The sequence below is a fragment of the Pristis pectinata genome, chromosome 24 (assembly GCF_009764475.1).
Source record: "Pristis pectinata isolate sPriPec2 chromosome 24, sPriPec2.1.pri, whole genome shotgun sequence".
NCBI classification, from domain to species: domain Eukaryota; kingdom Metazoa; phylum Chordata; class Chondrichthyes; order Rhinopristiformes; family Pristidae; genus Pristis; species Pristis pectinata.
Window position 1 is genome coordinate 4,209,816 of NC_067428.1, and position 22,443 is coordinate 4,232,258.

At 47.6% G+C, this 22,443-nt stretch overlaps 1 protein-coding gene across 3 annotated transcripts in view; it reads right to left on the reverse strand.

The window, feature by feature from the left end:
• LOC127582605 (phospholipid phosphatase-related protein type 3-like) overlaps nt 1–22,443 on the reverse strand; it is a 71,408-nt gene that overhangs the window by 31,052 nt on the left and 17,913 nt on the right. For 2 of the 3 annotated variants that reach the window (XM_052038043.1, XM_052038041.1), the window contains exon 3: nt 14,337–14,468. In XM_052038043.1, coding sequence (XP_051894003.1) covers nt 14,337–14,417 — 81 coding nt within the window. In that variant the 5' untranslated portion in view covers nt 14,418–14,468. The remainder of the gene's footprint in view (nt 1–14,336; nt 14,469–22,443) is intronic. The other variant, XM_052038042.1, reaches the window with a different exon arrangement.

Sequence of the window (22,443 nt, forward strand, 5' to 3'; positions counted from 1 at the left end):
TGGCTCGTCAACATCAATGAATTCCCGTCAACCAGGGCCATGGAGCCAGGCTGGGCCTTTGTATTCACTACACGGCACAGCTTCCTTCTCACGCAAGGACACAATTCAATGCACACTGTTAATTATTTCAGGGCAAGACCTCCCCTCGGGCACATTCCTGAGCCCCTTTTCCCAGCGATACTCAAAAGGCCTGTCTGAGACACTTAGTCACAATTGTTAACCTAAAGACCTTCACAATCAGTGAAGACTCTTATTTCCAGAGATAACTGCCCATGTCCACTTGCATAAACATACCAACACACACACACACACACACACACACACACACGCACAAAGTGGACCACTATATATCTCATGAATACACACACACAGTCGATGTATCTCACACAGAAATACACGAGGAACTAAATCTCACACACAAAGTGGACCACTATGTTTCTTTAACACACACCCAAAGCCGAAGTGGACCACTATCTCTCTCTCTCTCCCATATACACACAAACATAATGGACCACTATATATCTCGAGCACAAAAACGTGAGAAACTAAATCTCACACACAGTCACACATTAAGTGGACCACTGTAAACATCCTTCACTCTCATACATGCTTACATGCACACACACACACACACACACACACACACACACACACACACACACACACACACACACACACACACACACACACACACACAGTAGACCACTATTAATCAAGAGTTAATGAAGGAGATGTTTTTGTATCAGCATTTACATTAAGAACACTTGTTAATCTAAAGAGCACATTGCACAGATCCCAGCTTCACACTGACAAAGCACCGTGATGTTGTAACTTCACCTGTGGACCAGCCACAGCTGCACAATGACAGGCTTCTGTTTGAAACTTTCCTGTTTGAAAGCATCTCACAACAGGATTGACAAATCAATGGAAAGTCTGTCAGCAGTCTTGCAACTGAAGTACAGTCCCACTGGGAGAAGGCCTGCACAGCTAGGGCTCCATTACCCATCTATAAATGGAACTTTGGGAGATTGTTTTCTCTCTCCTGACACCCAGGGCAATCTTTGTTATTTATTGCCCGTCTGCCAATACCCCACTCATCTCATCACCCGCCACAGAGAAAACAATTTCCTACACAAATCTCTTTCATGAGCTTATTACTGGAGGAAACTGCTGAGGTTTGCTGATTTTCCACCGTAAAAGAGAGAAACCTGCACATACATGGTGACTACTGTGAGCTCAGGATATGGAAAATGCTTTACTGTCAATGAGGCAGGTTTGGTGCAGTCACTGTTGTGATCACAGCAGTAGATGATTGGTACAGCAAACTCCCCAAGATGGCCAGCAGGTAAATAACCTGATCATTTATGGCCTTAATTAGCCATAAGTATATAATAAATCTGTAAACTCAATACAGCCCAAAGCACTTTATACCTATAAACTGAGTTCGAAGGGCAAATCTGAGAGATCACTATCCCAAGCAGAGAGCCAGTGGGTTAATTGGCTACTGTAAATCACTCCTTAGCATAGTTTAATGAAAAAAGGATCCATGGGAGTCGATGGGCATGTGTAAGAGAGCAATTTGTGGGGTTACAGAGAAATGAGGAGGTAGAATGGGACTGGTGAGATTGTTCCTCCGGGAGCTAGCATGGGCCCGATGGGCTGGATGGCTTCCTTCTACATCATAAGGAAATAGAAGGAACAGAAAGAAATGCTGAAAGATGATGGATGGAGATTCAGGTGGGGCCATAGAGCTTACTCCTGAACTGTTCATTCTAAATGACCAACAACTGCAATGACCCAGACAGGCTAATCTAACCGCAGGTTTCGGGTGGCATTCCGAAGCAGCCTGCGCTTTGTCCTCACTGCTTACACTGTGAAGTGAACCCCTCGAGGGGCCCTTTGGGAGATCTGGTACCTCGTGTGAGTCACGCTGTCCTCAGCCCACATGACACAGTTACAGGTTTGAACAGTGCCTCCAGGATAGTGTTAACCTCATTTACATTGAAACTCTTCGCCTTTATCCTTGGCCCTTCATTAAACAATATCAGCATGTTGCTACATCTGACTAAAAATAAACACAAATGCTCAGCAGTCCAGAATCTTTAGTGCAGAAAATATATCAAGACACCCTACATCTTGATATATCAAAATGCAGAAGACCTTATCTAAATACAGAGGATTTTCAAAAAATATAAAGAGTGTTTTGCTTTTTATTTATTTTCTTTTATCAGCATCTGACAAGGCCAGAATTCATTGCCTATTTGTACTTGCCCTTGAAAGGGTAGGAGTGATTCACCCTCTTGAACCTCTGCAGTCCCTCTGGTGAAGGTGCTCCCACAGTGCTGGTGGGGAAGGAGCTCCAGGATTTAGACTCAGTGGTCGTATTTCCCAGTCTGTTGGTGTACAACTTGGAGGGGAGCCTGCAGGTGGTGGTGTCCCCCCTCCCGCACCTGCTGCCTGCACCCTTGGTGTGAGCAGGCTACAGCTTTGTCAGGTGCTGTCAGAGTAGTCGGGGTGAAAGAGAAGACAAAATCAAAAAAACTGCAGATGCTGGGAATGCTCAGGCTGCATCCGTGGGAAGAGTCAACATTTCAGGTCAGAGACTCTTCATCTGAACTGGGAAGGAGACAAAAGAAGCTCGTTAAACTGCAGGGAGGGTGGGGGAATAAGATAAGATATTTATTTATTAGTCACATGTACGTCGAAACACACCGTGAAATGAGTCTTCTTACATTACTGAGAATGTGCTGGGGGGCAGCCCGCAAGTGTCGCCACACTTCCGGCGCCGACATAGCATGCCCACAACTTCCTAACCTGTACGCCTTTGGAATGTGGGAGGAAACCGGAGCACCCAGAAGAAACCCAGGCAGACACGGGGAGAACGTACAAACTCCTTACAGACAGCAGCAGGAATTGAACAGGGGTCGCTGGCACTGTAGTAGTGTTACGCTAACCGCTACACTACCGTGCTACCGACAGGGGGTGGGGGTGTCTCTGATATAGATGAGTAACTGCAGTGGATTTTGTAGATGTGGGCTGTGAGGGTCGAGTTTGGGAAGCTGTTGGAAACTGCCGTCAAACTGAGGTTTTAGAAACATTTTAAAACAAGAAGGGATGAAGTTCCAGAGAGAAATCATCTCTGTGGCATAGAAAGGGTTAACTTGACAAACTGTGTTATGAGCAACCAGTGTCTGGTTAAAACTGGGATTATTTTTGATTGTTTGCAAAACAGTGCCATGAGCAGACGTGGGACAAGTTCTTCAGAAATCATGTTATGAGCATGATTCTGAAAAACACATCTCTCTTTGCAAAGATATAAAGGCAGGGTGGGAACAGAGATGTTCATCATTGAAGGACAGAAAAAGCCCGCCGACTCTCAGAGCACTCCCACAACGCACCGTGACCTCTATTTACATATCCCGACTAATGTTCCCCCTCAGCCAGCATCACAGAAGAGATTATTGGCTCCCCGTTGTGACTGAAGCTGGCAGGTAACACAACATGGTAAGGACACAGCAAACAGCAGCAGAATAAATTGAGGATTTCCATCTTAAGTGCCAAGTCACTTCAGTGCAACTGATGCATAAACACAATGGCAGAGAGAAGGGCAGGAATTAGTCTCTGTTGTAGAAGACAAAGCATTTATACCATATCCATTTTTGGCAGGGTACAAAATGGACTGGGACTCGATACCAAAATCCAGTTTAATTCCCCCAGAACCTTAAAGAGCAATTAATAACTGAGACTGAGTAGATTTATCCAGGGAGCTTCCAAATTTCCACCACAACTATAGCTGTTAGAGGTTAGGATGGGGAGGCATTGAGTTGGTCCCAAGACAAGTTAGACTGTTCTTGAAATGGTGAAGATGTGGAGGGACAGATGTATCGGGAGGTCCCAGCGTACGGTGGACAGATGTGACCATGAATCAGAATGGTTCAAGGAAGGTTGCCCTTTTTCTGATGGGGCTGGGTCACCAATGGGAGGAACTGCTGATTCCAAGATCCTATCCAGTGTGTTGTTTCCATTTTGGGAGGATATCCAGGCCAGGAAGAGGCAGAAATGCAGATTCACCAGAATAACCGCTGCGGAGAGTTGCAAACACTTGAAGAAAAGGCCTCTCATTTGGGACAGGTACTTAGATAGGAAAGACGTAGAGGGATACGGGCCTAATGCGGGCAAATGGGATTAGCATAGATGGGCATCATGGTCGGTATGGACGAGGTGGGCTAAAGGGGCCCATTTGTGTGCTGCATGATTCTATGGTTCTCTGACTACCTCTTCCCCCGTATAAAACAACTGGAAGGACTGAGTGGGGAACAGGTATTTGGTTTATTATTGTCACATGTACTGAGACACAGCAAAAAGATTTTGTTTAAATGCCATCCAGACAGATCATTCCATTCACTAGTAGATTGAGGTAGAAAAAAAACAGAATTCCGAATATAGTGTTACAGTTACAGAGAAAGTGCAGTGCAGGGGCCATAATGAAGCAGACTGAGAGATCTTTGGCACACAAGAGGTCCATTCAGGGGTAGACATCTGTCCCACATACACCTTATGCTGTGAATGTAAATGGCTCCTGGACGAGGAGCAAAAGATCAACTCTCTGCATTCTCGGAAACGGTGTGGTTCTATGTTGGAATTTGCTTTGTCCTGTTTCTCAACAAAAGCTATTGCCTTAACTCCCCACTCCTTTATCCCCAACCTGTGATAGTTTGTACGGAAGTGAACCTGATCTCTAATCTTACAATGGGCTGCAGAGCTCAGTGTCTATTGGCTAGGCCACCTGCTCAGCCCCAATTCCATTAACGTGAGCAACCTAATGTACAGTCCCAGAATGACACATCTGCCTCTTTTGCCAAATGAATGAGTAAGTTATTACTGTCATTACTCTCTGCCAGTGAACCTTCCTCATTTGTGCTCAAGGAGTAGCTTTCAAACAACAGTGCCCAGGGCCAACTAATCCATCATTCGTCAAATCGCCATGATCATTCCCCTCCTGTCCGTGGATTGCCAGATATTGGCAGCTCTCTCGCCTCTGAGACTGAAGGCTGTGGATTCAAACCCTGCTTCAGAAAACCATGCTCAAAATCTATGCTTGGCACCAGCAGATCACTCAAGGACCTTGCCAGTGTAATCTTTTGGATAAGATGTTAAACCGTCTGCTCTGTCGGGTAAACTGTCCAATGATGTTGTTTTTGAAAATGGACTTATCCATGGAGGCCTGGCTAATATTTTCCCTTAATCAACATCACAAGAACAGAGGGCTTGATCGGTGCTGTTTGTGGGAGCTTGCTGTGCAAAGAATGGCTCACCCATAGCCTCCAGGTCTGCACTTCAGAGGTGTTTCAATGCCTCTAATGCCTAATGGGGAAATTTTGCCATTTAATACTCTGGCGTCATCTCCAAACTGCAAAGACATCCCTTACTTATTTATTCTACTGCAGAGTATTTTCTCGCTTACTCCTCCCCTGCATCATTTGCCACCTCCAACACACGGAGCTCCCCAACTGCTTTACCACTGAGGTTAACACCATCCGCACCCTGTTCCCACTAAGCTGCTGACCGGCCACCTTCCCTGTGCTTTTAATGATATCCTGAATGATACTCTCCCCCCATATCCTGTCGCCTTTCCCTCAAATCTGTTGTCATTACCCCTCCCTCGAAAGCCAACCCTTTACCAGACTGTTCCTACCACCACGTCTCCATCACCAACCTCCCCTTGAACCTTCGGCCTGACAAATTCTTGCCCTTGCATCGCGCAGTTCTCAGACTGAATCCCTCCAATCAGCTCCTGCCCCTCCACGGTGGCATAGCTACTCCAATGAAAGCGGCCAAAGGCCATGGTTGCAACAAAGTTTAGCCACCTGACCTCATCCTTCTCGACCTGCCAGCAGCTCTTGACGTGGCTGACCACACCATCCTCTTGCTTTATCACTCTCCTGAATGGGACCTCACCTGCTTCCATTCTTATCCAGCCCATCGCAGCCAGATAATTACCACCCACTGCTTCTCTTCTTGCCCCGTCCTGTTACGCCTGAAGTCCACAGGAGTCAATGCTGGGACCCTCCTCTTCTTCACCTACCAACTGGCCCATGGGGAGATCATCTCGAACCGCCGCGTCAGTGTCCACATTGCTGTGGCCACCCGGTGCTATCGCACAGTCACCTCTCTCCACTTCTCCCCATCGCAAAATTCCTTCTCTATTTGTCCTACATCCAATGCTGGGTGAGTAGAAATTTCTTCCAATTCAACATTCCAACTCCAGTTATACTCCAGTAAGCCGGCCCCCTTGGGATATTGCTGGGATCGAACCAGCAGATTTTCTGGATTGGAGACACAATGAACTGCAGATGCTGAGATCTGGAGCAGCAAACAAAATGCTGGAGGAACTCAGTAGATCAGGAGGTATCTGCAGAGGGAAATGAACAGTCGATTTTCTGGGTCGAGATTCTGGAGACAGCCAGAATAAGGAGGTGAGGGGAAGGGCTGGAGCAAGAGCTTGCAAGTGATAGATGGATCCAGGTGAGGAGGGGTCATAGATAGATGAGGAAGGGTGGAGATAGACTGAGGCTGGGAGGTGATAGGTGGAGGCCACAGAGGGCTGCAGATGATGGGATCTGATAGGAGAGGAAGGTGGAGCCTGGAACCAAGTAAGGGAGGTGGGGAGGGCAGATGGGAACAGTGGGGGGAAGGCGACTCAGTGGGAGGGGGGTGTGGGTGATGGGCAGATAGAGTGGGTGGGGGAGGGGAAAGAAACAGGGTGGCGGGGGGGTGGGGTGGGTGTAGGAGGGACTGGGTGGATCAGGAGGAGAGAGCAAAGGGACAGAGGGGGAGCAGGTTATTTGAAGTTGGAGAATTCAGTGTTCATGCCATTGGGTTGTAGACAACCCAGACAAAATATGAAGTGCTGTTCCTCTAAGATAAGATAAGGTCTCTTTATCAGTCACATGTACATCGAAACGCACAGTGAAATGCATCTTTTTGCGTAGAGTGTTCTGGGGGGCAGCCCACAAGTGTCGCCACGCTTCCGGCGCCAACATAGCACGCCCGCAACTTCCTAACCTGTACGTCTTTGGAATGTGGGAGGAAACCGGAGCACCCGGAGGAAACCCACGCAGACACGGGGAGAATGTACAAACTCCTTACAGACAGCGGCCGGATTTGAACCCGGGTCACTGGCGCTGTAAAGTGTTACACTAACCGCTACACTACCGTGCCTGCTCTAGTTTGCATTTGGCCTCACCCTGGCAGTGGAGGAGGCCGAGGACGGACATGTCGGTGTGGGGATGGGGAGAGGAATTAAAATGGCTGGATGTTACTCTTATTAACATCCAAACATTCTTTCATTTCACTATTTTTTTAGACATGTTACACAGTAGTTCAATGAATTTACTGGTGAACCCAGTGAGGTTATAGGGAACCAGAAACCTCCAAGCACTCCAGATCCCGATTCTGCCGTGTACTTTGGATCCGCTGACTAATGGGTGAGCCAGGTGCTGAAGTATCAGGATTTCCAAACAAATGGATGCTGGATTACTGGAGTTTTACTGTGCCATTGCTTTGCGGCCCCTGTATATACCTTGTTCCCTAGCCATCAGCTCCATCCCTCTGTCCAAGCCTGAAGCAGACTGGTGGTGATATAGGCTGCACTTTTAATCCATCAAGTTTCATCCGTCCCATCACTAGACAGCTCTCTCCAGCCCACCCTGCCAAAACCGTCACTGTTGCCTGCATTTTTTCTGACTCAACTGTGTCCATCAATGCCATTTTTTTTGGGGGGGGGGGGCGCGGGTGGGGGTTGATAACCCTTCTGTGAAACTCTTGGGAACTACTTTGCCATGTTCAGGATGCTATGCAAATGAAAGTAGTTGCTGTATTTGTAGAAAATCTGTTAGAATGTGGGACTCACTCCCACTTTAAGTAACTGGGCAAGTGATGTCAGCACATAAGGGGAAGCTAACCAAGCAGGATGAAAACAGGAGGGGAGAGCAAGAGAGGGAGTGGAAATGTGTCATAGAGTAAAAGGCCCTTCAGCCAGTCAATGCTGCCATCAACCACCCAAATACACCAATCCCATTCCATTCTCCAACTTACCTCATCTCCTTTCAAGTTTGTACCACTCATCTACACACTAGGGGTGATTTACAGTGACCAATTACACTACCAATACCACCTTTTGGGATGTGAGAGGAAATGGGAGCACCCGAAAGGAAACCCTCGCAGTCACAGGAGGAACGTGCAAATCCACAGACACCAGAGCTCCGAATGAACACAGGTCTCCGGAGCTGTGAGGCAACAGGTCTAATAACTGTACCAGCCGGCCACCTAAACGCAGTAGAAGAAAAGGAATGTGAGGTGATTCACCTACACTTATGACTGCTCATTCTTCCCAGACATCCCCAGGCTAACCTCCCTTGTGGTCTTGCATGAACCTTAGCTCAGTGGTAGCTCTCCTGCCTCTATGGCAGGTTCAAGTGTTAGGCCAGAGACTGAAGCTCAAAGATCTGGACATGCAACAACGAGGAAAAGTCACCCTGTTCAGGTTGAGAAGAGGAAAACATCAGGCTCTCACCACAGATTCCTCCTCTAATTATTGAAGCCACCAATCATCATTCAGACAAAATGTTTTTATGAACAGACAACCAAGGCAAACTACTAAATGTTTCATGTAGCTTATCTTCAGGTTATACTAACTCACAAACACAAGGACAAAGATTAAAGCACAGTCAAAATAAACAGCTAAAATATATGAAAAATTCATAAGACATCTTTATTAGTCACATGTACATCGAAACACACAGTGAAATGCATCTTTTGTGTAGAGTGTTCTGGGGGCAGCCCGCAAGTGTCGCCACGCTTCCGGCGCCAACATAGCACGCCCACAACTTCCTAACCCGTACGTCTTTGGAATGTGGGAGGAAACCGGAGCACCCGGAGGAAACCCGCGCAGACTCGGGGAGAATGTACGAAATCCTTACAGACAGCAGCCGGAATTGAACCCGGGTCGCTTGCGCTGTAATAGCGTTATGCTAACCGCTACACTACCGTACCCTGAAACCTTAGCAGCTTTGACAGACATAGGACACGGGACAGTACAACGCAGGAACAAGCCCTTCAGCCCACGATGTCTGTGCCAACCATGATGCCAATTTAAACTAATCCCATCTGCTGGACATGATCCATATCCCTCTATTCCTTGCCCGGTCAAGCGCCTGTCTAAATGCCTCTTAAATGTCATTATTGTATCTGCTTCCACCTCTTCCCCTGGCAGTGCTTTCCAGTTCGCTATCAATCTCTGTAAAAAGAAACTTTCCTCACACATCTCCTTCTAATCTTTTAGCAACTCACAATCTCAGGTCTAGCAGCATCTGTGTTTGTTGTTCTGGATTCCAACATCTGCAGCCCCTTGCACGCTGTATCTAGCGTGCTGCCCTTCATCAGTTAGGGCATTGATTATTGGAGTCGGGACATGATGTTGCAGTTGTAGACATCATTGGTGAGGCCGCACTTGGAGTACTGTGTACAGTTTTGGTCACCCAGTGGTCTCTGCAGTGTTGTCTCACTATTCCTGGCGCAGTCAAAAGAGTAAATGTTCAAGGAATGGTTTTGAAACCTGGACTTGTGGATTAATTTTACACAGGATTGGAATGAGCTCTGGTGCAGTGAGCCCATGAGCACTATGTAAGCTTTGCCGTGTCTCTTTAGCCTTCAGCCAGGATACTTTCAGCCACATGGAGGTGTCAAAGATCGAGAAACTGGAGCACATTGGTTTGGGCTGAAGCGGAAAGGGCTTGGAGGGGGTCCGGGAATCAATTTTTTCAGCCAGAGTGGGGGTTGGAATCTGGAACAGATGACCTGAGGGGGTGGCGGAGGCAGAGACTCTCACAACATTTCAGAAGTATTGAGATGAGCACTTGTAATCGCTAATGCATCGAAGTCTACACACTGGGGTTAGTGTGGATGGGTGAGTGATCGTCACCATGGACACAGTGGGCTAATGGCTGGTCTCTGTGTCATATGACTCAATGAAATTTGGAGCAAGCTGAGTACAGCCAGAACATCCGTCGAAGTTTTTTGATTTTTCACTCTGGGCATCAGTTAGGTGAGACTTCGGATGTGAAGCCATGGGAAACTCTAAGTATTTGCCTTTGTAAAGAAGCAATCATGGTTCCTGTTCACCTTATTGAACCCTGTGGCATTTAAGCAGTCATCTAGCATAATCTGTGGAGCATCACACCGAGACGCGAGGTGCCGGGAGTGTGATCAGTACTTCTGCGGATGGCCTGCAACCTGCCCAAAGATGTACAGGCCAAGAGCACCGAGAAGGCTCCAATTAGGTCCAAACTGAAGCAGTTACTGATATATGGGTGAGCCAGGGAACCAGAAGTGATTTGGTTGGTTATTTTTGCCACGTTAAAAGTCTCACCCATGGGAATCAGGACCCGTACAAGGTTTAGATGGGACAGAATTTGTCAAATGTGTCCAGGAGGGATTCCTGATGCAGTATGTCGACAGGCCGACTAGAGGGAATGCCATGTTAGATCTAGTTTTAGGAAATGAACCGGGACAGGTGAAGGATCTATTCGTGGGTGAGCATTTGGGGGACAGTGACCATTGCTCCATAACCTTTAAAATTGTCATGGACAGGGACAGGTGCAGAGAGGACAAGAGGTTTTTCAATTGGGGAAGGGCTAACTACGAGGCTATAAGGAGAGAACTTGGGAGTGTAAATGGGGATGTCCTTTTTGAAGGAAAATGTACCATGGGGATGTGGTCGATATTCAAGGATCTTATGCAGGATGTTAGGGATAAATATATCCCGGTGAGGCAGAGAAGGAATGGCAGGGTGAAGGAACCGTGGGTGACGAGAGAGGTGGAACGACTTGTTAGGGAGAAGAAGGTAGCATACGTGAGGTATAAGCAGCAAGGTTCAGACAGGGCCCGTGAGGAATATAGGGTAGCGAGGAAGGAACTTAAGAAAGGGCTGAGGAGAGCTAGAAGGGGACATGAAAAGGCTTTGGCTAGTAGGGTTAAGGAAAATCCCAAGGCCTTTTTCAAGTACATGAAGGGTAGGAGGATGGCTCGGGTGAAGGTAGGTCCGATTAAGGACAAAGGTGGGAGAATTTGCCTGGAGGCGGCGGAAGTGGGAGAAGTTCTCAATGAGTACTTCTCTTCGGTATTCACCAGGGAGAGGGGTCTTGATGATGCGGAAGGGAGTGCTGGTAGGGGTAATGTTCTCGAGGTTGTTGATATCAAGAGAGAGGATGTGTTGAAGTTGTTAAATAATATTAAGACAGATAAATCTCCGGGGCCTGACGGGATTTTCCCCAGGCTGCTTCGAGAGGCTAGGGAGGAGATTGCTGAACCGCTGGTAAGGATCTTTGAGTCCTCGTTGTCTACGGGGGTGGTGCAGGAGGATTGGAGGATTGCGAATGTGGTCCCCTTGTTCAAAAAAGGTAATAGGGATAGGCCAGGGAATTATAGACCGGTGAGTCTCACGTCTGTGGTGGGTAAGCTGTTAGAAAGGTTTCTAAGGGATAGGATTTATGAACACCTAGAGAATCATGGACTGATTAGGGATAGCCAGCATGGCTTTGTGAAGGGAAGATCTTGCCTCACAAGCCTGATAGAGTTCTTTGAGGAGGTGACCAGGAAGATTGATGAGGGCAGTGTGGTGGATGTGGTTTACATGGATTTTAGTAAGGCATTTGATAAGGTTCCTCATGGTAGGCTTCTTCAGAAGGTCAGAGGCCGAGGGATCCAAGGAAGCTTGGCTGTGTGGATTAGGAATTGGCTTGCATGTAGAAAGCAGAGGGTTGTGGTGGAAGGAGTGCCCTCGGATTGGAAGGCAGTGACTAGTGGTGTCCCGCAGGGATCGGTTCTGGGACCTCTACTTTTTGTGATATTTATAGATGACTTAGATGAGGGGGTGGAGGGCTGGGTTAGTAAGTTTGCGGACGACACTAAGATAGGTGGTGTTGTGGATAGTGTGGAGGGCTGTCGGAGCTTACAGAGGGATATCGATAGGATGCAGAGCTGGGCTGACAAGTGGCAGATGGAGTTCAATCCGGAGAAGTGTGAGGTGGTACACTTTGGAAGGACAAACTCCAGGGCAGAGTACAGGGTAAACGGCAAGGTACTTGGCAGTGTGGAGGAGCAGAGGGATCTGGGGGTTCATATTCACAGTTCGTTGAAAGTTGCCTCACAGGTGGAAAGAGCAGTTAAGAAGGCCAATGGGATGTTGGCTTTCATAAATCGTGGGATTGAGTTTAAGAGCCGCGAGGTTATGATGCAGCTTTACAAAACTCAAGTTAGGCCACATTTAGAGTACTGTGTTCAGTTCTGGTCGCCTCATTATAGGAAGGATGTGGAGGCATTGGAGAGGGTGCAGAGGAGATTTACCAGGATGCTGCCTGGATTGGAGGGTGTTGAATATGAGGAGAGGCTTAAGGTGCTTGGGCTTTATTCACTGGAAAGGAGGAGGATGAGAGGAGAATGATAGAGGTATATAAAATATTGAGAGGAATAGATAGAGTAGACAGTCAGCGCCTCCTTCCCAGGGCACCAATGCTCAAGACGAGAGGTAATGGCTTTAAGGTTATGGGTGGGAGGTTCAGGGGAGATGTCAGAGGGAGGTTTTTCACCCAAAGAGTGGTTGGTGCATGGAATGCACTGCCTGGGGTGGTGGTGGAGGCAGATACATTGAACAGGTTCAGGGGCTTGTTGGATAGGCATATGGAGGAACATGAGATAGAGGGATATGCGGGAGGAAGGGGTTAGGTAGTGTGAGGGTGGTCTGATGGACGGCACGACACGGTGGGCCGAAGGGCCTGTTTTGTGCTGTATGGTTCTATGGTTCTATGGTATGAGGGCAGGGAGGGGTAAAATTGACCTTATACTTAGACCGATAGGCTAATGACAAAGGAAGATGCACTACATTTAGGAGTAAACACATTACCACTCCAAAAGTTCCTTAAAGATGAAATCAAAATAAAATTATATCAGGAGCTACTTGCCAAGTTGTTTCTTTCAATTACAGATCACCTCTATTCAAATTAAATATTTCAGCCTCTCTTAATAAACTTTTCAGTAGCAAAGTGTCAAATACAGTTGGTGCTAAATTGGACCGGACAGCTTTGTGGGCAAACTTTGATTTTGCTTTTCTGGCAGAATAAGATGAATGTGTAATTTTTAGTCAACACCTTGAAGGGATGTTCTATACACTGCAACCCATGTAACATCAGCTTCACTGCAAACAACGCCGGAACCTCCGTGAGTTCTGCTGTATAGGTGTTCACATTTGGGTATCACCCTTGTTACACGGTGGCAGGCATGGTAATGTAGCGGTTAGTGTAACACTATTACAGCGCCAGCGACCCAGGTTCAATTCCGGCCGCTGTCTGTAAGGAGTTTGTACGTTCTCCCCGTGTCTGCGTGGGTTTCCTCCGGGTGCTCTGGTTTCCTCCCACATTCCAAAGACGTACGGGTTGTGGGCATGCTACATTGGCGCTGGAACTTGCGGCCTGCCACAAAAGATGCATTTCACTGTGTATTTCAATGTACATGTGACTAATAACGTAATCTTATCCTAGTGCAGTGAAAGATACTGCAGTGTTTGTAGTCAAAGTGTCTCCTATGCCTATGCCCCAACAGCACTATTCTATTAGACCTCTTTTGTTTCCCAAGCAGCTCTGTGTCAGCTGTAGGTCAGTTGCTCGTGCTCTCTCCTCTGTGTCTGAAAGTCACAGGTTCAAGTCCGACTCCCAGCTCCAGGTCCACCAGCAGTGATGGGGTGCAGCACTGTTGGAGACACCACCTTTCAGATGATACATTGAACCACGCCACTGTCTGCCTCTTCAGGTGGACACAGAAGATGCCACGACACTGCTTTGAAGAACAACGCAGCCCTGGAACACCGATCAATCCTTACCCCTCAAGCAACATTAATAAAAATAATTACCTGATAATTGTAATGTGTGGAATCTTGCAGTGTACAGTCTGCAGCATTTATAACAGTGACGACACCTTGCTGCATGTAAAACACTTTGCAAAGTCCTGAGTCTGCAAAAGTCACATACCAAGCCTCTCTTTGTCTAAGTGTCTGCTGCATAGTAAGCAGGCGAGGTGCCAAGAGTTCCATCAGATACGGTGTGTGATTTGTGAATAGTAAGTGGCAAGCTGGCCAGCTGGTGTATGAAGCACTAGCCTGCATCAGAGCAGGGCAGGGGTAAAGTGCAGAGGAGAATGCAGCGAATTATACAGTGCAACTGCTGGCACAACCTTCTTCTGCCCCTGCTCCTGGCCCTGGGGCACTTTATACAGCCTCGACTTACCTCAACAAAGTAGAAGCAGGGAAGCAAAGTCATGCTGTCCTTGGAGAGTTTCCTCTTCTGCCTTTCCTTCGCAGAGATCATTCTGATGATTTCCGTCACCCCCACAGGATCAGGAAAAAGTCACATATCCTGCTGTAGAAAAAGAGTTGCTTTAATACCATTCCAACTTCTCACCACTGATAATACAGCTGAACTTTTATTTGGTGCGCTGGGCATTCTGGATACAAAGCAAACACTACCGGTGCTGGAAATCTGTAACAGAACAAACATTGGAAACATTCAGCAGGTCAGGCCATGTCTGTGGAAAGGCAAACAGGGCTAACGTTTCAGTCAATAACCTTTCATTAGAGCAGCTCTAATGAAGCAGTAATTGTTTCTCTCTCCACAGATGCTGCCTGACCTGCTGACTATTTCCAGCATTTTCTGTAAACACTGTTGTAACTGCTCAAGTCATTGATAATTCCTACCATGAAAGTAATGGACAACAGGAAATCAATATAAAATATGTCTCACCAACAGAAGCCAAGAGAATAATAAAATTATGGCTTATTACTGTCGAGAAACACACCATTAACCCTGACCTTGGTCACAGAACACTACCACAACTTGCATTTATATAACACTTTCAGCATAGTAAAAAATTCTGAGGGGAATCACAGGAGTGTTGAAAAATAAAGCCACTCAAGCTATTGTTTCAGGTTTAGGAAGGGTGTTCCAGAGCCAAGGGCCTCGGCAGCCGGATGTACGACCAAGGTTGGTGGGACGAGGGAAATGGGCTTGACCGAGAAGAGGTTGTCAAGATCTCAGGGGTGGTGGGTTAGAGGAGGTTATAGACAGGGAGTGGTAAGGCCTTGGAGGAAAACAAAGACAAGAATTTCTAATGAGTTGTTGCTTAACCAGCAGCCAAGGGAGGTCTCCGAGGACTGGGATGTTGGGTAAACGGGACGGTGCAAACTTTAGGACCGAGACAGCAGATTTTGAGTGGGTTGAGGTTTGCAAGAGGCACAACATGAGGCCAGCCAGGAGAGAGCTACAGAGAAAAGCCTTGGTATAGAGCCACAGATCCGCATTTAAAAAGACTTTTGTAAACCTTATGACGTCCCAAAGAATATACCTGTGAAGTACTTTTCCAAGTGTACACACACTTACAGAATAGGAAACAATTTACACACAGCAGGCTCCTCCATATACAGAATATGTGGATAAGGACTGGATAATCTGTTGATTGAGGGATTAGCATAGGCCAGAACCCCAGCACTTCCTCACAACACGGCCACATTACATTTCCCAACCAACGGAGAGGACTCCGGTTTTAATATTTCATCCAAAAGGGTGTGACTGAACCTCGACTTTCTGGCTCAGAGGCAATAATGTCACAGCCAAGCCAAGGCTGAGACAGATTGAGCAGATAGGTGTCCAATTGCAACGTGCCCTGCGTACATTAACAATTCAACGGGGAGCCAGTCTGAATCCTCTCCATGCTGGATTATCAGCACTGCCTGTTCCTGCTTTAATCTCCTTTGTTTGTAACTCCTACACCTCTTGTGAAGTCAACAGCCCTGCACTCCAGACAAGCTCTGTGCAGCACCGAGCTTTTGAATTTGCTTTGTTTTCAACAGGGGGAACAACCTTTTATCTGAGGAGGTGGAGGATACCATGTTGTAGCTACCAACGCAATTTAGGGAGAGATGAGGCAATTGTTCAAAGCACCACTGCTTTTATTAGAAGTGATCTGCCTGCTGATAGCATCAGGCATGGTATTTGTTCAGCCCCAGGTTTGGTTGCTCCTTCAATTAATGAAGCTGAATATTTTTTGCAGAGGAAACATTGCATCAGAACAACATTCCAAATTATACTGCTGCTCAAAATTCAATTTTTATAATATAGGTCATTGAAATTCAGAATGTTAACAGCCCAAGAAAGCACAGCAAGAGGAAAGATACACAGCCTGCACGACTACCATCTCCCAAGTCCCAGTCTCAAGTTGAAAGCATCGCCCAGCTTCTCTGGGACTGAGGTCTGATGGGATCTGAGGCCAAGCTGATACTGGCAGGTATTGACTCAGCCATTGTAACAGAAGAGTATGACAGATACTTCAGCAGGACATAGCTGGGCTAGTTAATGAAGGACGTGGGCTGGTAATTTAAAAGCTGTGGGTCAGTAACTCAGAACATAGAACACTACAGAACAGTACAGGCCCTTCGGCCCACAACGTTGTGTCGACATTTTATCCTGCTCTAAGATCTATCTAACCCTTCCCCACATAGCTCCCCATTTCTCTATCATTGATGCGTCTACCTAAGAGTCTCTTAAGTGTCAGAGGGAACTCTCCATCTGGTGGCATAAGAAGTTTGCAATGAAAGGCTGGGCCGAGGGGAGGTGACCAGCGGCCAATGGATTGCTCTGAAAATTCACTGGTCTTTGGCATTTCAGGAACCTGCCATCCTTAGCCAGATGACCTACACAATCAAACCTAGTCCAGTTAACACATGACATCATAATTCAGCAATTTACGTCTTTGTTTTCAACTCAAGCCCTGCACCTCCCTGTTGTGGCGAAGACTGTCCTTCATTGCTCACTGTATTTGGAGCATTTTGTACAATTTTGGTCACCAGACTACAGGAAGGATGTGGCAGCAATAGAGAGTGTGCAGAAGAGAGTCACCAGGACATTGCCTGGAATGGAGGGCTGTGGTTATAAGGAGACATTAGACAGGGTGCATTTATTCTCACTGGAATGTAGGAGGCTGAAGGGTGATCTTACGGAGGTTTATAAAACAATGAGGGGTTTAGATAGGATAGATATTCAAAGGCTTTTTCCCAAGGCAGGGGAGTCTAGGAGTGGAGGGCACAGGTTCAAGGTGAGAGGGGAGAAGTTTAAAGAAAATCTGAAGGGCAGGTTTTTCCACGCAGAGGGCGATGATTATCAGGAATGTGTTTCCAGAGGAGGTGCTAGAGGCAGAAACAATTACAGTGTTTAAAAGGCAGGACAGATACTTCAATAGGAAAGGAGTTAAGGGATGCAGGCCTAGTGAAGGCAAATGGGATTAGCCTAGCCTGGTGATCCATGAGGATCCATTTCCGTGCTGTACGTTTCCCTGACTCTGTCTCTGCTCCAGTCAACAACCTCCCGTGAACTCCCTGTTAGTGTACTCTTGCCTCTTGTCCAACTCCCATCTCTTACCCGCCATCAGCAACCATGCCGTCAACCAACCCGCCTCGAATCACAGAAGAGCGCAAGAAATAGCAGCAGAAGGACATTCAGCCTTCATGCTTGCCCCACCACTCAGTAAGATCAGAACGAATCCTTTACCTCTGCACCTCCAACATTAACCCCATTTCCCTTGGTATCTAAAAACTTATTGATCTTTTCATATGAACCTGCTCAGCGACTGAGCCTCCATGGCCCTCTTGGCTACAGAATTCCAGAGGTTCACCATTCCCTCCCCATCCCCCAGGGAAGAAACTTTTCTACACAACCCTTTATTATGAGACTGTGATCACTGGTTCCATGTACCCCAGTCAAGAGGAACATTATCACTGCATCTACCTTGCCAAGCCCTGTCAATTTGTTTGTGCCAATGAGATCACAGGGGTCATTTTGCTCTGGTAAGGTACTGTACCCATCTCTACAGCAGTATGGTTGATTCTTCATTACTGGCAAAAAAAAAGGCCAGGGAACAAATACCAGAGCTGGCAGCAACGAGGATTCCAGGAACAAAGCCTTGAAGCAAGAAACTGTCCCAGCCAACACCTTCCCTTCTACCAGCACTGCAGCAAGTAAACTGATCTGTAGAGAGAACTGCAAACACGTCAGAAATTAGAATATGAAACAGTAGGTTAGCAGCACGATTCCGGGCTCTTCTTAGTTTAAGAAATATTGAATTCATACCTTATTTCCATGAAATAAATTATTTATTCCCCCGATAATATTTGCTCATCCTGTCCACATTTCCTTCAGAATGCTGGAAGCTGACAACATTTCTGTCAACAGCCAAATGAAGATGTTCCAAGGCCTTCCTGGTGGCCCCTAGAGAATTCAGCCTTAACATCTGCTTCCCCACAGGACGTTGCTGTTTATCATTTCAATCAACAGGCACAGAGAGTTTACCACTCAAGCATTATTTCCTCAAGTTCTACAGCAGAAGTCAACTCCAGTCTCTTTAATATTTGCTCTTGGACGATGTTTAGTTTTGTTGAGGTATGAACAGATATGGCAGCACATTGAAAGGATGCTCATAGGATGATCCAGTCAGACATCCTCTTCTTCCTCTTTGGCAGACCCCGGCAATGAGGGTTTGCTTCCATTCTGGTACTGAGGAGACTCACAAGGCCAGTGCGTGAACACAGACTCTTCCACAGATAGGACAAGGGGTAGCTGATGGGGCAGGTGGATGGGTGGTCTGTGTGGTGGTGTGCTCCTTCTAGCTCTTTCACAGGGTCTTGTCGTGCCCCCGACGTAGAGACTCAAGGTTCTCGGTCCTATCCTGAATGCTGCTTCTCCACTTTGAGTGGTCACGGTTCAGAGATTCCCAGGAGTCAGTAGGGATGTTGCACTTCTGCACGGAGGTTTTGAGGACATCCTCAAATACTTACCTCTGTCCACCTGGTAACCTCTTCCAGCAAACAGATCTCAGAACAGAGTGCCACTCTCCTGTGTGGAGACGGTGGTATAAATCTCCAGTGTTAATTAAAGTCTTCTCTTCTTTCTCGAAGACATCCAGTGACTGGACACAGGTTTTCTACAGGACTTAGACTGTGGCTTATAGTTTGCCCAGTACAACAATCCATCAGCCACTTTCAGTCCTGATACAGGGTCTTGACCCAAAACTTTGACCATCTGCCTGTGTCCACAATGCTGCCTGACCCACTGAGTCCCTGCCCTCCAGATTCCAGCGCTTGCAGTCTCTTGTACACCCGAGAGGATACAATATGCTCCTTGCACACTGTACTTCAGTCACGCTGTGAAGCTGCTGCTGTGATATCGTTCCGTACAGATATAACAAAGTTATGAGGTGTGACATGCTGAAATAAAGGAAAGAGCCCAGCTCATGCAGTACTTACAGGGATAGACCATCTTCGTTGGGAAAGTTGGGAGAGCAGACACTGATGGAGTTATAGAGTTGTACAGCACAGAACCAGGCCCTTCGGCCCACTGAGTCCATGCTGAGCATCAAGTGCCCATTTACATTAATCCTACACTACTCCCATTTTATTTCCCCCCCTCATTCCCATCAACTCCTCCATATTCTCCCACCTACCCACACACTTGGGGCAATTTACGGTGGCCAGTTAACCTACCCATCCGTGTGTCTTTAGAATGGGGTGGGAAACTGGAGCACCCGGGGGAAACGCGCGTGCAATCTCCACACATACAGCACTGGAGGCGACGCCGGGATTGACCTACTAGCTGCACCACTGTGCTGCAAATGGAACCAGCCGGCACTCGGCAGAACCTGCAACGACAGAGTCCTGCGTTTTTGAACTGGGATGGGGCCCATCATGTCCGACCCTCTCTCCAGGTCGGTCACCACAATCTTATTGTTGGAGGACAATCCGCCCCTTCTCGCCACACTTCCAAACACTCCTTCGCAGGCCATCCGATGTCTTCTATCCGCAGTAGTGGTTGAACAGAGCTCTTTAAAGAAGCCCCACTGTGATGTTGCAAGGCCCGTGTCCATTTGCAGGGAGAGCACATCTCCCAGGTTTATAAAGGTTGATGTGCAGAAAGGATTGTGCATCACAGTACTGAGGCATAAACCTCGCACTGTGTGTGCTGACGAAATTCCTTCTCCATCGTCACTGGAGTGGTCCAACACAGCACTGCTTTGATGTGCAAATTAATTTCCTTCCATGACCATTTCCTTCACGTGAATCTGCAGGGACCAATTGCTCCCCCCAAGGTTTCAACCCACGCCTTTCTTTCGCACATTGTCAGAGTCTATGCCAGTCCTTTCCCTGTGGGGAAACAACGCAACCAGATCACAGGCTGGACTGCCTGAAGGCAACGGACAGCAATGGAAATCAGGAACGCCTCTGCTCATGGGCACTGAGGTCATGCACAAGTCGCCGGACTTTGGTGATTTGCCAACTCAGCAATGACATGAACCTGGGAGCTTCTGGTCTGATGTTGCAACCTTCACACCTCCCTGTCTCTCCATTGCATGGTCCACCAGCATCCAATCTTCAGCTGACCACAGCAGAGACCCTCACCCAGACTCATCCTCCGAGCCTACACCTCCCTAACCTTCAGACCAGTTTTGATTTGCTCAATCCCATGTACAATCAGCCACCAAGGGCCTTGGAATGTTTGATTCTGTGAAAGGCACAATGTATTGTCAAGGGATATTGGTTTGCTCCAAGATGTACTGGCTTGCTGCGGACCTTGCTGCGGTCCAAGATGGCCACATCTGCAGTAAGTGCTTGAGGCTGGACGAACTTCGGCTCAGAGTTGATGAGCTGGAGTCGCAGCTACAAACACTGCGCAGCATAAGGGAGGGAGAGAGTTATGTAGACACGGTGCATCAGGTGACAGTCACCCCCCTTAGGGTAGGTACATCTGAGGTTCAGGAGGCAGATAGAATGGTGACGATCAGGGGAGGGAAGAGGAAGAAGAAGTCAGGCAGGCAGACAGGACAGAGAGCCCCGGAGGCTGTTCCCGTCAGTAACAAGTTTTCTGCCTTGGAAGCTGTTGAGGGGGGTGACCTGCAGGGGCCTAGCTGCACTTACCAGGTCTCTGGCACTGGGACTGGTACTGCCGCTCAGAAGGGAAGGGTGGGAAAGAGACATGCGGACTCGATAGTCAGGGAAACAGACAGGAGGTTCTGTGGCAGTGAGCATGAATCCCGGATGGTATGTTGCCTCCCAGGTGCCAGGGTCCGGGATGTCACTGATCGGGTCCAAGAATTCTTGAGTGGGAGGGAGAGCAACCAGAAGTTGTGGTCCATATTGGCACCAATGACATAGGTAGGAAGGGGGATGAGGTCCTGAAGAGTGAGTTCAGGGAGCTAGGCAGAAAATTGAGGAACAGGACCTCAAGGGTAGCAATCTCGGGATCGCTGCCAGTGCCACGTGATAGTGAAGGTAGGAATAGGAGGAGGTGGCAGATAAATGTGTGGCTGAGAAGTTGGTGCAGGAGGGAGGGTTTTAGATTTCTGGATCATTGGGATCTCTTCTCGGGAAGGTGGGACCCGTACAGAGAGGACGGGTTACACCCGAACCAGAAGGGGGCCAATATCCTTGCCGCGAGATTTGCTAGGGTGGTACAGGAGGGTTTAAACTAGTTTGTGAGGGGGAAGGGAACCGGAGGAGTAGGTCAGAGGAAGAAGGGAATGGGGAAAAGTTAGATCAAACAGGTAGAGAGGCTTTGGGGAAGGAGAAGCAGAATACAGGCTGTAAAAGTAGTAAGATAGATGGACTGAAGTGTGTTTACTTAAATGCAAGAAGTGTCAGGAATAAGGGGGATGAACTGAGGGCTTGGATAAGTATGGGGGACTCTGATATCGTGGCTATTACTGAGACGTGGCTGACGTCAGGAGAGGAGTGGATATTGAATATTCCTGGTTTTCGGTGTTTTAAGAGGGATAGGGAAGGGGGGAGAAGAGGTGGAGGGGTGGCGATACTGGTCAGGGACACTGTTACGGCTGTGGAAAAGACGGATGTTGTAGAAGGATCATCTCTAGAGTCCGTATGGGTGGAGTTAAGGAACAAGAAAGGAGCAGTTACTCTACTAGGAGTATTCTATAGGCCCCCCGGTAGCAGTAGAGATATAGAGGAGCAGATTGGCAGGCAGTGTTTGGAGAGAAGCAGAAATAACAGGGTTGTTATAATGGGAGACTTCAACTTCCCAAATATAGACTGGAACCTGCTTAGTGCCAAAGGTTTAGATGGGACAGAATTTGTTAAATGTGTCCAGGAGGGATTCCTGACGCAGTATGTCGACAGGCCGACTAGAGGGAATGCCATGTTAGATCTAGTTTTAGAAAATGAACCGGGACAGGTGAAGGATCTATTGGTGGGTGAGCATTTGGGGGACAGTGACCATTGCTCCATAACCTTTAAAATTGTCACGGACAGGGACAGGTGCAGAGAGGACAAGAGGTTTTTCA